This window comes from Octopus bimaculoides, chromosome 23 (assembly GCF_046866305.1).
Source record: "Octopus bimaculoides isolate indiv1 chromosome 23, ASM4686630v1, whole genome shotgun sequence".
Classification (NCBI taxonomy): Eukaryota; Metazoa; Mollusca; class Cephalopoda; order Octopoda; family Octopodidae; genus Octopus; species Octopus bimaculoides.
The window spans coordinates 31384308-31402004 of record NC_142950.1 but is presented as its reverse complement, the minus strand read 5'-3'; the positions used below and the strand labels follow the sequence as shown (position 1 = coordinate 31402004).

General features: G+C 37.9%; 1 protein-coding gene across 1 annotated transcript in view; it reads right to left on the bottom strand.

Annotated features, from left to right (window-relative positions):
* Positions 1 to 17697, bottom strand: part of LOC106883803 (uncharacterized) — a gene marked incomplete at both ends in the record, with an annotated part of 141385 nt that overhangs the window by 90502 nt on the left and 33186 nt on the right. Inside the window, one exon of the mRNA XM_089340735.1 lies at positions 14125 to 14192. Coding sequence (XP_089196861.1) covers positions 14125 to 14192 — 68 coding nt within the window. The remainder of the gene's footprint in view (positions 1 to 14124; positions 14193 to 17697) is intronic.

Here is a 17697-nt window from a genome sequence, read left to right as displayed (position 1 = left end):
CTGCGATCCTCCTACTCCTCCTCCTCCCCCTCCCCCTCATCATCAACTAACTGACATCCACTGTTACCATGGCAACCTTACAGATTTACACACAATGGCGAAAGAATAGCTTGCATGCAACAACAGTTGCTTGCATAAAAAAAAACAACAACAACACCCACCCACTCCTGTGCCCCCCTCCCCGCTACTTTTCCCACCTGCATCACCTCCCCCCCCACCACCACCGCCGCTGAACTCCAACTTGCTGCTGCGATAATACAAACCTGCAACACCAACAGTCGTCGCAGATGCAGCCCAGCCGCAGTCAGTGGCATTTGCGAAAAACGGCAAATTGCGACTTCCATGCAAAAACTCTTTAATTAACAACAACAACAACAACAGTGGTAACGAATAATAGTAGTAGCAGTAGGTGTGGTGGTGGTGGTGGTGGCGGTAGTAGTTGCAGGGTTGTGAGGTTTGTAGTAGTAGTAGTAGCAGTAGTGTTGGCACTGGTAGTAGTTGCACGGTTGTGAGGTTAGTAGCAGTAATGGTGGTGGTGGTGGTGGTAGTGGTAATAGTTGAGTAGTGGCATGGTTGTGAGGTTAACAGTGGTGGTGGTGGTGGTAGTGCTAATAGCTGCATAGTTGTGAGGGTAGTAGTAGTAGTAGTAGTAGTGGTGGTGGTTGCATTGGTAGCAGTTACATAGTTGTGAGGTTAGTAGTAGTGGCTGTAATAGTAGTTATATAGTACCAGTGTAGAAGTGGTAGTAGTAGTTGTAGTACAGGTAGTTGTGTGGTGGTGGTGGTGTTAGTAATTGTCACAGTAGTAGTTATAGTACAAGTAGCAGTGGTGGTTGTGGCGTTTGTAGTATCAGAAGTGGTTGTAGTGGAAGTAGTGGTAGCGGTGAAAACAAGCAAGTGGTTGTCATGGTGGTAACAATTAGTGATAGTAATGGTAGTCTCAGTTGTAGTAGCAGCAGTAGTAGTACTTTCTCACAACAGGGTATCAGGTCTGTGAGAATCTAGAATGAAGTTAACGCAGGGTGGTGGGCAAGACATCCAAACCAAGAAGCTAACGGTTCGTATTCCAGGATGAGCAGCAAATTACGTCCTATGGTTGGCATGAGATTGTGACAGAAGGTTTTGACTGAGATCGCTTTAAACCAAGAAATTTGTATCATGGAAACAGGGATGGTTATAGGTACGTTGGTACCAAAAGAATAAGGTACGTTGGTACCAAAAGAATAGGGTACGTTGGTACCAAAAGAATAAGGTACGTTGGTACCAAAAGAATAAGGTACGTTGGTACCAAAAGAATAGGGTACATTGGTACCAAAAGAATAGCCGTGTGCCTTGTAGCAGGTTGTTTCATTGATTCTTTCATGTATGGTTGTGTGGCTAAGTAGCTAGCTTTGGAACTGCAGTGTTTCAGGTTCAGACTCACTGAGTGGCACCTTGGGCAATTATCTTCTATTGTAGCTACGGGCTGACCAATGCCTTCTTGAGTGAATTTGGTCATCAGCATGGCCATAGTAAAATGATTGCAACAAGTGAAAGATAAAAGATAAGACAGAAGTCTTCTAAGTTCTTTCTCTCTCTCTCTCTCCTTTGACATATGTGCAACCTGGTACTTTACTGAAGCCTTTTGTAGTGCAGGGGTTCTCAACCATTTTTTTTTATCTAAAGACCCCTTTGATTACTATTTCATCCTGGCAGACCCCCATAAACATTCAATGTTTCAAAACTACCTTTATAAATACTTCTTTTAATAATAATAATAATGAAAAAAATAAAAAATAAAAAAACTATCGTGGATCCACAATTTACTATTTTGTCGTGTGAACCCCTAGAAATTTTGTATGGACATTCAGGGACCATCTGGCCCCTGGCTGATAACAATTGTTCTAGAAGACACATCTTTCAACCTTCATATTTCCTTTCTCTAGATCATTGGTGTCTCTCGACCTGTCTAGCTCTTACTCTGATATCACTAAACATTAGTCTGTGCTTAGTGGTACATTACTTCACTGGAGGGGGGGGGGAGAAAAAGAAAAAAAAAAGCGTTCATAGCCATCTGTCTATCCTGTTTCCTGATTACTTTGAAGTCTCTTTGGCTTGTATGCTAGCCTAAGTGGTAGGTGATCAGATGGCTGGCTGTTTCCTGGAGTTTACTGTTACAATGGTTAGGTCACTCACAGAATTCCAAGAACTTTCATCCCTCTTCGTTTCATGCATATATGTATTATCATCATCATCATCGTTTTAATGTCCACTTTTCCATAATCACATGGGTTGAATGGAATTTGGCGAGGCAGATTTTTCTATGGTCAGATGCCTTTTTTTTGTCGCCAACCCCTCACCTGTTTCCAAATAAGGTAATAGTTCTCTGTAACCAGACTGGTTTCTAAAGAAGACTGGAAACAGAGAACACCGCTTGCATGACAGTGGCACTTGTTTACAACTACCACATATATCTACTCAAAGTTACAGTAACACACACACACACACACGACAGGCTTCTTTCAGGCTCCACCTAACAAATCCACTCTTAAGGCCTTGGTCAGCTTGGCACAATAGTAGACACTTGCCCAAGGTGCCACACAGTGGAACTACGACTAACCCATTTGCATTGATGGCCATCCTACCCAGTCCTTGTAACTGTCAACTGATACAAAATGCTTTATTTTCTGGCATTCAAGTCGACATAGTACACAGTGGAATCATTCAAACAGCGTCACTATCTTTCCAAACCCTGCTGCATTGTACATGGAATTTTTGGTAAAGTAAAATATAAAAAAAAAACAAAAAAACATTAATTTTTGTTTTTAACCACTGTTGAAGCCAAACTATTTTTATCTGTATATGCCAAGTGTTTTCAATGTATTTGACCCTTTAAACTTTCACGTTATTCTGTCAAAAGTCATGTTTATTCATCCGCATTGTTTTGAATGATTCATGCATTATCTTGTAGCTTTGAGAATTTGATGAGCTAACTTAATTTTTTAGAAAGATATTGTAGGGTAGCTATGAGCAACCAGATCTGGCCAGTTTGAACATAAAGCAGGTAGAATGTTTTGGCTGGATATGGCTGGTTTAAATACAAAAGGGTTAATATATAAGTTGGTCTATCCAGTACTGTTATACCGCTAAACTTTAAGGAAATTGCCTTTAAGCAATGTATTTGTGGATGGTTACTGGGTTGGATGCGGTACTGATGAAAGAGGAATAAGGTAGCTATGAGCAACCAGATCTGGCCAGTTTGAACATAAAGCAGGTAGAATGTTTTGGCTGGATATGGCTGGTTTAAATACAAAAGGGTTAATATATAAGTTGGTCTATCCAGTACTGTTATACCGCTAAACTTTAAGGCAATTGCCTTTAAGCAATGTATTTGTGGATGGTTACTGGGTTGGATGCGGTACTGATGAAAGAGGAATAACTTCTGAAATATGGATATACACCCAATACCTATTTTTCTATCTTCGATTGCATTGTTTACATAGGCATATTCGCATATGAAACATCATAACTTTCAATACTGGCTCGAAAATCTATAGAATACCTATAGAAGTAACTTAAAAGTGCTTTCCATCTATGTACAATCCTAGAATAACCATCAAACAATTTTATTTCATGAATTGATCCAGCAAACGTAAAATTTTTTCTTTTTTCTCCAAGGTGTTTGTTTCTGAGGTTCAATGGTTCTACTAAAGGAAATAAAGCAAAACACAGACACCACATGTGTGTGTGTGTGTGGTTAAGGGAAGAAAGGAATGAGAAGGAAAATCAATGAAGGGAAAAGAAAACTGGAGAAAAAAAAACAAAATCAGTATAGAAGAATAAAGTAAAAATCGATCGGCATGTTATACTTGGCCAAGTCCCTAATGAATTCTATGTCATGCTTGACTGAGTTGACTAATTAACTCACTGGGCCATACTTAACCTCAATCAACTAATGTACTTCCATTTGTCATACTTGAGTGAATTAAACAATGTAATTAGAAAGTCACACTTGCATGAATTAACCAATATATTTAGAGTGTCATACTTAAGAGCGTTAACCAATATATTTAATCATACTTAAGTGATTTAACCAGTATATTTAGAGTGTAATACTTGAGTGAGTTAATCAATATATTCAGAGTGTCATACTTGAGAGAATTAACCAATATATTTAGTGTCATACTTGAGTGATTTAACCAGTACATTCAGAGTGTAATACTTGAGTTAATCAATATATTTAGTGTTACATTTGGGAGAATTAAACAATATGTTTAGCGTGTCATACTTGAGAGAATTAACAAATGTATTTAGCATCATACTTGAGTGAGTTAATCAATACATCACACTTGAGTCAAACATCACACTTGAGTCAAACATCACACTTGAGTCAAACATCACACTTGAGTCAAACATCACACTTGAGTTGACCTATAGACTCAGTAAATTTGCAGATCAGTTGTTTGGGGATTGGTAGAACGTTAACTAGCAGTGGGTGATACCAATCCTAAAATTTGGTCTCACTGAAACATGATTTTAACCAATGTAGTGAAAAATTAGTAGCGGAAGAGTTCTGTGAACAAGAGAGACCAATATTAGGCTTAGAATCAAGAAAAAAAAAAAAAATGCTGTTGGTTCTAAGCAAATTAAGTTCCTCCCAAACCATTCAAAATGTCAACATGGTGGGGATAGGGGTACAGACCTTCTGATGAGATGATGTAGTTGGAGGTGGTGGTTATACCTAGAGCAGTGCTGACTGAACAAATTTATGATTAAGGGCATGTGTGTGTGTGTGTGTGTGTGTGTGTGTGTGTAGGGACAGGGCCTTGCTTTTTACCACATAAACAAAATCAAATTGACTTCATAGGGTGTTATGCTTTGCCCCTACACTAACTGGAATTTCCCTGCTAAAGTTTCATTTGAACAGAACTCTTCAACATTTGGTTAAGTTTTCACTTAGATTTGATCTTTTGCTTGCCCTCAAGTCAGCATGATTTGGGCAGACAAGTGATGAATAGCATTCCAGCTGTGGCCATCAACCTTGATTTTTATTTCTTCTATTCAGATAACATATCTGGGACAACATTATTCAATGTGTCCTTCCTATTTTTGTTCTTTTTTTATTTAACAAAAACAAAAAAACCAACAGCATAGGCATAGGAGTGGCTGTGTGGTAAGTAGCTTGTTTACCAACCACATAGTTCCGGGTTCAGTCCCACTGCGTGCATCTTGGGCAAGTGTCTTCTACTATAGCCTCGGGCCGACCAAAGCCTTGTGAGTGGATTTGGTAGATGGAAACTGAAAGAAGCCCATCGTATATATGTGTATATATATATATATATATATATATATATATATATATGTATGTGTGTGTATATGCTTGTGTGTCTGTGTTTGCCCCCCCAACATCGCTTGACAACCGATGCTGGTGTGTTTACGTCCACGTAACTTAGTGGTTCGGCAAAAGAGACCGATAGAATAAGTACTAGGCTTCCAAAGAATAAGTCCTGGGGTCGATTTGCTCGACTAAAAGGCGGTGCTTCAGCATGGCCACAGTCAAAAGATTGAAACAAGTAAAAGAGTAAAAGAGAGTGTAATTTGAGGAAGATTTGATTGCTATTTCTAAAAGGAGAAAAAATACCAAATAAATTCCCTACCACTTAGGGTGATATTGTGTAGGACAGAATGTGACAAAGCTGGCCCTTTGAAATACAGGTACTATGCATTTTTGCCAGCTGAGTGAATAGAAGCATTAAGGGCACAATATCCTGATGGGTATTGAACTCATAACCTTCTAATCATAAGCTCCTGGAATTCTACTCTGCTTTTATCCTTCACAAATTCAATCATGCTGTTAAAGTTGTATGTTGAAATAGGAATCTTTGACCCTTCAGCACTTAAACTGACTACACCAGGCCCAAATATTCTACCTGTCTTCTGTTGAAACTGACCAGCTCAGGCCTCTCACACCAACCCTGCAAAGTCATTCTAAAAACAAACAAATGCATCATCGAAATCTCAAAGCTACAAGATAGTGTATGATTAATTTCTAAACAATGTGAATAAATTAGCATTATATTTGACAAGCTAATTTGAATACTAAAGGCTTAACAATATATTAATCATTCTATGCTTAAGCAGAGTGGAAAACGGGTTAAGTTGGCAGTGAGATAGCTTTAAACCGTACTAAATTCCCATTAACAAAAATATATATATGTAACAAAAGAAAATTTCTTGCGTTTTTCCTCTCCCCACCCCCTCGTATTGACTTCATAATAACATCTTATGTAAACTACACAAAGAACTTACAAGAAATAATAATCTCGGCAAAGCTTATTGTTAAGTACAGGATTTCATGTTAAGTTAATCAAGTGGAGTCGATTTCCAGTATTGGCCAATCTTCTGCCATTTCTTGGCAGAACTTAAACTCACTTCAAGTTATTGCCGGTCTTCATTATATTTTCTGAATATCTGTGTGTGTGTGTGTGTGTGTGTGTGTGTGTGTGTGTGTGTGTGTGTGTGTGTGTGTGTGTGTAACTAATCCCCCCCACAAAAAAAAATGAAGGAAAAAAAAAACAAAAACGCAAGGATGTGGTACATGCAAAGTACTTATAAGATGTTCAGGGAAGGAAAGAAAGGGTGTTTTACATTTTGAGCAAAGCTCTTCTTCACAAACAGGACAGGTAAGTCCAAGAGAAAAGAAAGATGTGTGTGTGTGTCTCACTGTGTCTGTGTTTGTCCCCCAACACTGCTTGACAACTGGTGTTGGTGTGTTTACATCCTTGTGTCTTATTGGTTCAGCAAAAGAGACCGATAGGATTAAATACCAGGCATAAAGAAGAAAAACAAAAGTAAGTATAGAGGGGGGGGGGGTCGATTCATTCAGCTAAAAGTTCTTCGAGGTGCTGCCCTAGCATGGCCGCAGTCTAATGACTGCAAACAAGTGAAAGATATATATTAATAACAATGAATCGAAAAGTCTGTGCTTGTGTGTGATGGGGGTGGGAAGTGGAGACGGTTACCTACCCCACCTCCCCCTGCTGCCCTCCCACTTTTAACAGAATTGTTCCTACCCACCAAAATCTTCCGTGGGGGGGGTAAGATGCTCGGAGGCAGGGTTTGCTTACCAGAACTGGAATCGGTAAACTAAAGTGGAATCAGCTGCCATGCATCGCATACCATTTAACTAGATTAACAGACAATGCCAACAACACAAGGCACCACACAACCCGCTCCTCCCCACCCGCCGGGCGTCTCTACCCCGTGACCCTGCTCCGACAACACATCAGACTAGAACTCATCCTCCTATCTCTCCCAGCCAGCGTGAAGCATCATACATCACTCTAAGTATACTAGTGGTGGTGGTGGTGGTAGTAGAAGTTGAAGCAATGGTAGTGGTGGGAGTAGTTGTTGAAACAGTAGCAGCATTGTAGTTTCACTGTAGATTGTCCCTGATATATATATATATATATATATATATATATATATATATATATATATATATATATATATATATCTTTCACTTGTTTCAGTCATCAGACTTCGGCCATGCTGGGGCACTGCCTTGAAGGGTCTTACTTTGGATGCATTGGACTTAGTAATTATTATTGTGACAACCAACTAATTATCACACACACACACACATATATATATATATATATATATATATATATATAATACAAATAATAAATGAGTATATGCATATATACATACATGTATGTACATACCTACATCTACCTGTATATATAGATGCATATCTGGGTACAGGACTGCTAACAAAATGTAGACAAAAGGATAAACAGAGTACAGAAAACACACAGGCCACATAGAGAACATTTCCTTCATCAGCTGCCACCATTCTAACACTGGCGTTTCGAAGAGTTTCCATCTACCAAATCCACGCACAGGGCTTTGGTTGACCTGAAGCTATAGTGAAAGACAAATGCCCAAGGTGTCAAACAGTGGGACTGAACTCAAGACCACATGGTTGGGAAACAAGTTCCTTAACACACAGCGACCCATGAACCTAATATATTATATGTGAATGAATAAAATGCCAAAGGTGTCACGCAGTGGGACTGAACACAAGACCGTGTGGCTGGTAAGCAAGCTACTTAACATACAGCCACATATTTTTTTTCAGGATTAAATAAAAAGACAACGGAAAATATGACGTACCTGTACATATACACACACACACACACATATATATATATACACACACACACACATTTACATATATACATACACATATATATATAGATACACACATCTACATATATACATACACATATACACATATATACACACATACATATATATATACACATGTATACAGACACACACACACATACATACACATATATACACACACACACATGCACATATACATATATACTCACACACACACACACACATATATAAACATGTGATTCAAAAAACATGTATATATATATATTTATGTTTGTTTTTCTGTTCAGTTGTAATGAAAACAGTTTTACATTAATCCGATGGGTTACTCCAAAACAAGAATATTGTTGACAGTAACTTCAAAGTTGCAGTAGGTTGTTAAGGTTAAGCCATCAACAAATACATATACGAACTACATCTATAATTGTATGTGTGTGTATATATACACATGCACACACAAATATATACAAATATGAATATATATAAATTTATAGAAATATGAATGTATATATAAGTATATACAAACATACATCTATTTATACAATACAGTCTATTTATATAATACACATATATAAATATATGTGTGTGTGTGTGTGTGTGTGTGTGTGTGTGTATAAATATGTGGGTGTTCTTTTTATTGGTTAATTAGCCAAACTTTACATCATACTTGAAAACATGTTCAGTGTATCTTCTGCTTGACTTAACTGCACACACAAGTAGTATAAACACATAGGGCATAATAGAGGGGCAACATTAGGGGAGAGATAGAAAGAGAGAGAGAGAGAGAGAGAGAGAGAGAAAGAGGTGAGATTAGCCGACAAGGCTGAGGTAGCAATTGTGATGATGATGATGATGGTGGCAATTAGAACTACTACTACTACTACTACTACTACTACTACTGCGTTGTCAAGTGTTGCTTAAAAAATAGGAACTTTCATTCCAGGTCCTCCTAGAAACACTTGTTTTTCCCTAAGACATCAAGTAGGGGCTGTTAGTTCTGCAACCGGAGTAGTAGAAGGGGGTAAGGTGAAGCAGTGTGAGGAGAAATAGTAGTGGTGGTGCTGGCGTTGGAAGTGATAGAGCCTGAAAACTGGGGGAGGGAGAGTGGAGTGGAGTGGAGCATAGTGGATGAAGGGAGAGGCTGATCTCCATATTAAGGGGTGGTGGAAGGGTATCGTAAACAGTGCTGAGACAGAGAGAGAGAGAGACAGACAGACAATGGTGAGAATGAAAACCAGAGACTTAGGAGGTTGCCAAAAGGGGTTGTTGATATGAAAAAGGGGCTCCAAATTGCAAAGATAAAAAACATGGCTACACACACACACACACACACACACACACACACAGAATATGGTATATATAACATAATACATCAGCATACACGACAATGCACTATTAGCTATTAATAGCAGATATCGGGTGGGAGATAACCCACAGCTGGCACGTGTCAGCTGAATGCCAGTGTATTACTGGTACAAATGAGAACCTCCACACTCAAAGGAGAGAGGGGGGATAGACAAAAATACTCTAACAGCTACTCCCTCCTTCCCACCCCTGTTTCTCAATGTATGTGTATATATATATATATATATATATATATATGTATGTATGCATGTATGCACATACACACACACACACATACAGATACAAATATAAGGCAGTGCTCCAGCATGATTGCAGTCAAATGACTGCAGCATGTAAAAGAATACACACACACACACACACACACATATATATACATATAGGTGCAAGCATGGCTGTGTGGTAAAAGAAGATTGCTTCCCAACCACATGGTTCTGGGTTCAGTCCCACTGTGTGGCACCTTGGGCAAGTGTCTTCTACTATAGCCTCAGGCTGATCAAAGCCTTGCGAGTGGATTTGGTAGACGGAAACAGAAAGATGCCTGTCGTATATATGTGTGTGTGTGTGTGTGTGTGTGTGTGTGGTTGTGTTTGTTCCCCCAACATCGCTTGACAACCGATGCTGGTGTGTTTACGTCCGCTGTAACTTAGCAGTTCGGCAAAAAGCAGCTGATAAAATAAGTACTAGGCTTAGAAAGAATAAGTCCTGGGGTCGATTTGCTCGACTTAAAGGCGGTGCCCCAGCATGGCCGCAGTCAAATGACTGAAACAAGTAAAAGAATAAAAGATAAGAAAAAAAAAAAAAATAGAAAATATAAGAAAAAATAAAAAATGTATATATATTTATATATAGACATACACACACATATTGCAATATATACAATATTTTATCTTACTGATTATCTTATGCTTGCTGGTGATATATACCGGTGCTTAGTACCCTGAGATAGGACTAATTACACACACACACACGTGCTTTTGATTATATATATATATTTTTTTACACAACCCAAAACAATGCAAGTTATAAAAATAATACAAGCTGATAGCTTTGCCTGGTATTTCACGCATAATGACTATGTATCGTCTGTCTGTTTGTCAGTCAGTCTCCCTCTCTACACAAACACACAGGTAAGGAGAGACGGTAAGTGCTTGTATATGAAGATGCATATATGCATGAGTGTAGTGAAAGAAAAAAAAAACAACCACTGTACTATTAGATTGTAAGGTATATATATATATATATATATATATATATATATAGTTTTAGGGAAAATAACCAATTTTCAAGAACTCATCGATGAAAATCCACTATCACATATAGAAAAATTAATAATTAAAAGCACAATATATTATATTTATCTTATGATATTTACTTTACTTTATATTATACTCATTTATTGTGCTTTTAATTATTAATTTTTCTATTTGTGATAGTGGATTTTCATCGATGAGTTCTTGAAAATTGGTTATTTTCCCTAAAACTATATATATTTTATATATACTTTATCTATAAGGCTCAATTTAATTTTAATTTTTTATAAATTGATTTTAATTGAGTTTTTTACCTGTAATTTTGGATTTTGTCCCTAATAATATTATATATATATATATATATATGTGTATGTATATATATATTTACATACATATATATATACAGGGTGGCCCAAAAGGAGGTTTACAGTTATTCAACTATCTCTCTCGCATTCATATATTAACAGTTCAGATTTTAATTATAGAAAAAAAATATGAAACCATTATTCTATGCTAATTTAGTTGATTGCAAGATAGAAATTTAAACGTAATAAAATGTTTTAAAAGAAATTTGAAGTGCCTACATGATAACTGTAAACCAATTTCTGGGCACCCCCTATATATAAATATATATATATGTATGTATATATATATATATATATATATATATATATATATAATAAAATGAATGGTTTATATGTGGTGGCTTACTGGTAAAGCATGGTCACTTTTACAGTGATCATTAGGCATATGGCAAATGAAAGATTCCATGAGGAATCACTAGACGTGTCGAAACAATTATTGTGCTTAATAAATTCTCGTATAGTCCATCTTCTGTCTTTCATTTACCATATATATATATATATATATACACACACACACACACACACATTTAACATACCAGCAACAACATCTAGAACATCAACAATTCTACGTGAGGTGTGTGTGTGTGTGTGTGTGTGAAGTAGTGATACGTAAAGAAGGCTGTTTGTCATCACATCGGGAGTCACCAAAATGTAATGAAGCCGATTAAATGAGCGGATTCATTGGAGAAATGCAACGAGCAAAGAACAATTAATTATGAAGGTGGCTGTTCAGTAAATGTGAAATAGACATTATAGATATATAATAATGGGGCCAGAAATAGTGATAAACTATTATATATATATATATATATAGAATGTGTGTGTGTGTGTGTGTGATTATCAGCAAAGTAGCAACATAAAATGTCAAGCTGTCCAAACAAAACTTTGGTTTCTTTTTCTGTCTTTCTTTCTTTCTTAATTTTAAGTCAGGGGGGAAAAAGGTGGGGAGAGGGAGGAGTTGCATATGTGTACGTTTGTATGTATTTATGTATGTATGTATGTACATGTTATATACACACTCACATTCACAAGCATACTTATATACATGTGAACAATTTTTAACCTGCACCCACGTTTTCAGAACACACACACATATATATATACAGATTCTGTTGTGGATGTGGATGTAAGATTTAAGTTATGAAGGAACAAGTATACACACACACACACACACACATCATATATATGCACACAAGCACACGCACATACATATATGAGCATAGTATATAACACACATACTCAAGCAAACACACACACACACACACCATATAAATGAGCACAAGCACATACACTCATAGACACACAGAGCATATAACATAAATATGCAAAAGTGCACACACACACACATGAAAAATACACATTTACATCACACAGACACATATAAACATACATAAAAGTACACACACACATATACATACAGAGCCGTTTCTGGTTATAGCTCCAACAAAAATAACATCAATTTCTTTAAATCGTTAATTTCTTTTTTTCTCAACTGATCAATAGACCAATTGCGTAAACCTATCAGTAACGTACCTATTAATGGCTACTGGAAACAGCTGTAAGCCAAATTTGCTCAAATAAAAGAAAAAAATATGGAATGACAATTATTTATACCCTTGTCTTGTATATCACTGGAGCCCAACTATGGATTTACAATATAGAATTGTGATGAACCATAACCTTTGACCCTGCCATAAGAATACAGGGGGTTCTTCACTAATCTAACCAATACTGATAGCCTGGTGTGCAAACAGAGAGTTTAGGGAGTATTTTGCCTGGATCGATAATCCCTCACTATTAGCTCTGAGTGGATTTAGTAGATGGAAACTGAAAGAATCCTGTCATATATATATATATATATATATATGTATTTATGTGTGTGTTTGTCCCTCTGCCATCGCTTGACAACTGATGCTGGTGTGCTTATGTCTCCGTAACTTAGAAGTTTGGCAAAAGTGGCCGATAGAATTAGTACTAGGCTTACAAAGGGTGAGTCCTTAGGTCAATTTCTCTGATCAAGAAACCCTTTACAGTGATGCTCCAGCATGGCTGTAGTCAAATGACTGAAACAAGTAAAAGAATTGAATATATACCGAGGATCTTCCTGTCGTAAAGGGCTCCACAATTTCTTTCTCAACAACCTGCGCAGATGATTTGATTATAGTAACCAAACGTATGTGCTGCCACATGGCTGGTATCAACGAGACCATGTGCCACATGGTAGGCATTGACGAGACCATGGAGCAATGTGAAATGAAGAGTTTGGCCCAAGAACACAGAGCATCACCCAGTCTGGGAATTGAAATCACAATCTTGTGATTGTTAGTGCAATACCCGAACTATTAGGTCACAAGCCCTCCTATACATATATATCTGGCATCATAAAAACGATGTCAAATGATACTGGGGCCTGGTGCAGCTCCCCAGCTTGCTAGCTCTGACCAAACTGTCCAACTCATGCCAGAATGGACAATGGATGTTAAATCTTGATGTATATATTAACATATAAAGGCATACAGATATACACAAACGAACAGGTTTCTATCTACCAAAGCCACTCGCAAGGGGCATTGGTTGACTAAGAGCTACCTACAGTAGAACATCCTTGCCCAAGGTGCTGTACAGTGGGACTGAACCCCATACCAATGGGGTTGCAAACATTTGGTCCTAAACACACAAAACACACACATGTATGCACATAAGAAAAAAACAGAGTCTGTGATATTTAAAACACACCTGTATACAGCTACGCACACAAACTGCACATAGAATAGACTCGAGAGATACACACACATGTGCGCACACACACACACACACACACAAACACATGTAATTCTATAGACATGAGGTGATATACACAAAGATGGTGAGAGATGAAGATAGCATGTAAGATGGATTACTGATGATGCAGTCCTCTCGAATAGCCCACAGCCCCACTGCCCAGACCCTGGACCTTAATTAAACTTTAGAACTTACCTGTTGTTATTATTCCTGGTATTATCCCCTACGCTGTCTTCTACTTCCTTTTGTCTGACTCGCTTCACCTGAAAAATAAAGAAACAGTAAACGATATAAATAATGTATACACATTATTCATATTTTGTTGATATTGAATATATATTAATAATATACTGTTCAGTTTCCATCTACCAAATCCACTCACTCACAAGGCTTTGGTCAGCCTGGAGCTACAGCTGCTATGCAGCAGGACTGAACTCAGAACAGTGTGGTTAGGAAACGGGCTTCTTACTACACAGTCATGCCTGCACTTATTATATTAGAAACATTTTGTCTAGAGTACTCAATAATACCAATCCATTACAAATCTGTCTAATTTTGGCACAAGGCCAGCAACTTCGTGTTTTACTGGTACTTTATTCAATCAACCATGAAAGGATGAATTAATGGCAAAGTTGACCTCGGTGGGATTCAAACTCAAATTAAAAAAAGGAGGCAGAAGAAATGTTGTTCTATATTTAAAGAGATGAGGAATTATGTACAATATTTACATTCAATGGATATTTGTCCTCATCTTGTTTGTTGTTAACACAATGTTTTGGCTGATATACCCTCCAGCCTTCTTCAGGTGTCTTGGGGGAAAATTTCAAACCTGGGTTCTCATTCCTAAGGTATTTTTCGATATTATTATTATTATTATTGTTGTTGTTGTCATTGTTAAGGTCACTGCTTGGAATCGAACTCGGAATCTTGGGGTTAGTAGCCCACACTCTTAACCACTACACCATATGTTGTTAAGCACTTTCCTTGATGCACTAATGATTCCACCTCCTTATCAAAACCTGTCTTTGTCTTGTACATGACCCTACACATAAGAACAAACCAGGAGCTATCTATAACCAGGTGAATAACCGAATAACCATGTGCACTGTGCAGTGTGATTGAACTTAGAACCACGTGGTTCAGCGGTGCACTTCTTAACTACACAGCTTTGCCTGCAGCTTACACACACAACAAACTCCTCCTCCTCCTCTCACTCTCTCTCTCTCCCCCTCAGCTGCATACTTGTTTTGAAGCAAATACCAACTGAATCAACTGAATGCCAATTAACATTTGGAAGCGATTATGCATATACCACACGCATCCACACACAAGTGCTTATGCAATTATAACACACGTGCAGGAGTAGCTGTGTGGTACAAAGCTTGCCTCCCAAGCACATAGTTCCAGGTTCAATCGCACTGATTGGCACCTTAGGCAAGTATCTACCACTATACCCTCGAACCAATCAAAGCCTGTGTGTGTGTGTGTGTGTGTGTGTGTATGTATGTATTTGTCTGTCTGTGTTTGTCCCCACACCATTGCTTGATAACCAATGTTCATGTGTTTATGTCCCCATAACTTAGTGGTTTGGCAAAAAGAAACTGATAGAATAAGTACTAGGCTTAACAAAGAATAAGTCCTGGGCTCGATTTACTTGACTAAAAGGTGGTGCTCCAGCATGGCTGCAGTCAAATGACTGAAACAAGAGTAGATTGTCAAGCAATGTTGTGGGGACAAACACAGACAAACATACACACATACATATATATATACAATGGGCTTCTTTCAGTTTCCATCTGCCAAATCCACTCACAAGGCTTTGGTCAGCCCAAGGCTATAGCAGAAGACACTTGCCCAAGGTGCCACACAGTGGGGCTGAACCCAGAACCATGTGGTTGGTAAGCAAGGTACTTACCACACAGTCACTCCTGCGCCTATGCATGACAAGCTTCTCTCAGTTTCTGTCTACCAAATCCACTCACAAATGCTTTGGTCAGCCCAAGGCTTTAGTAGAAGATATTTGCCCAAGGTGCCATGCAATGGGACTGAACCTGGAACCATGCGGTTGGGAAGCAAGCTTCTTACCACACAGCCATGCCTGTATATATTATACACACACACACACACATACATATATAAACATGCAAGATACACAAATAGTCAATTAGCACATTAAGAAGAAAAAAGAAAGAGAAAAGCAATATGTACAGGACAAATTAACAAAAAAAAAAAAAAAAAAAAAAAAAAAAGAAAGAAATGAGAAAGAAAGAAAGAAAGGAAGGAATGAAACACAGAAAGAACAAGTGATTCTTATTTGGAAGAAAAATGAAAACAAACTTGACAAGATACAAATGAGAGAGATGTTTACTACTACTACTATTACTACTACTATTACTACAACTAATGATAATAGTAGTACGAAACAAGAAAGAAAAAAAATCTATTGAAAGCAGATGTTCCCACCACATTTTTGTTTGGTTTGTTTGTTATGTATTAGAACTGCAATGTAAAAGAGTATGTTTCTAATATGTTTATGTCGACGACGATGATGATGATGATGGTAATAAGTGATAAAAAGAAAACAAAATAAAAAAGAAATTATAGATAACAGCTGGGAGTTAGTTCATGTGGTTGTTTTTTGAGAGTAATTATGGTGTGATTCCAAGTTATTAAAGGTATTTTTAGGATACTATCCCCAACAAACCACCGCCAGCACCACAACAACAATAACAATAAACTCCGACACTGTACACACTGGCATCAATATCCTCGCCGCCGCCACCGCCACTCACTAAGTGAGCTTCGAGGTAGTCATTCCTCAACCTGCTAGAAATAACAGCCAAATTTTCCTTCCCATTTCTCGTTCTTTTTTTGTTTTCTTCTTTAAAAGAGTGAGAAAGACAAGATACATGATGCCTGAATAATAAATAGTTTAAAATGGATGGATCACGGCTGGAATGTCTTTGAACACAAGTTTTTTTTGTCTTGTCTGGGGAGGTGGGCGAGGGGAGAAAGGAAATAAACAACCACCAAAACCACCACCACCACCACACCCTCCTCCTCCCCTACCTTATCCCCCCCCCTAATTTCTCTGGCTCTCTTAGCTTGAAGATATCACCATAGAGCGAAATCCTTTAAAAACAGCAAGTGGCAAATAATGGATAAGATGGACGGGGACGGGTGGTGGTGATGGTGGTGGTGGTGGCAGCGGATAGACAAACAGACAGACACAAGCATTCTTGCTGCCAGTAGTAAGGAGGTAAAAAAAAAAAAAAAAAAGGAAAGAAAGAAAAACCTTATCTGTTTATCATTAAATGCAATCAAAGCATGAAGGATTTACAATGTAACTTGGAAAAAGAGAGGAAGACAGACAAGAGAGTCTTGTAGTCTTTCTGGTTTCTTTACAAGAATTTCCACATGCATGAAGAAGATGGTTGAAAAAAAAGAAAAAAGAAAAAAATGGAAATCAGGGCAGTGACTGATTTCTGTGTTTGTTGTTTGTTGTGCAGGGGACAAGGGGGATGCAAAGTAACCCCCCCCCCCAACCCCCCCCCCCCCCCAACCCCCCCCCCCCCAAAAAAACAAGGAACAAGTGAAGCCTTAATTTAACCCTTGTTACTATATATACTGTCCTGTCATTATGCTGATCCTACATTGCCATGGAAGATTAGCACACACAAAACCTAAACCTTTATTGTGGTCTCCAAGCTTGCTAGAAATAGCAGCCAAATCTTCCTTGAATTATGCCATCACAAGTAAAAGAAGAAT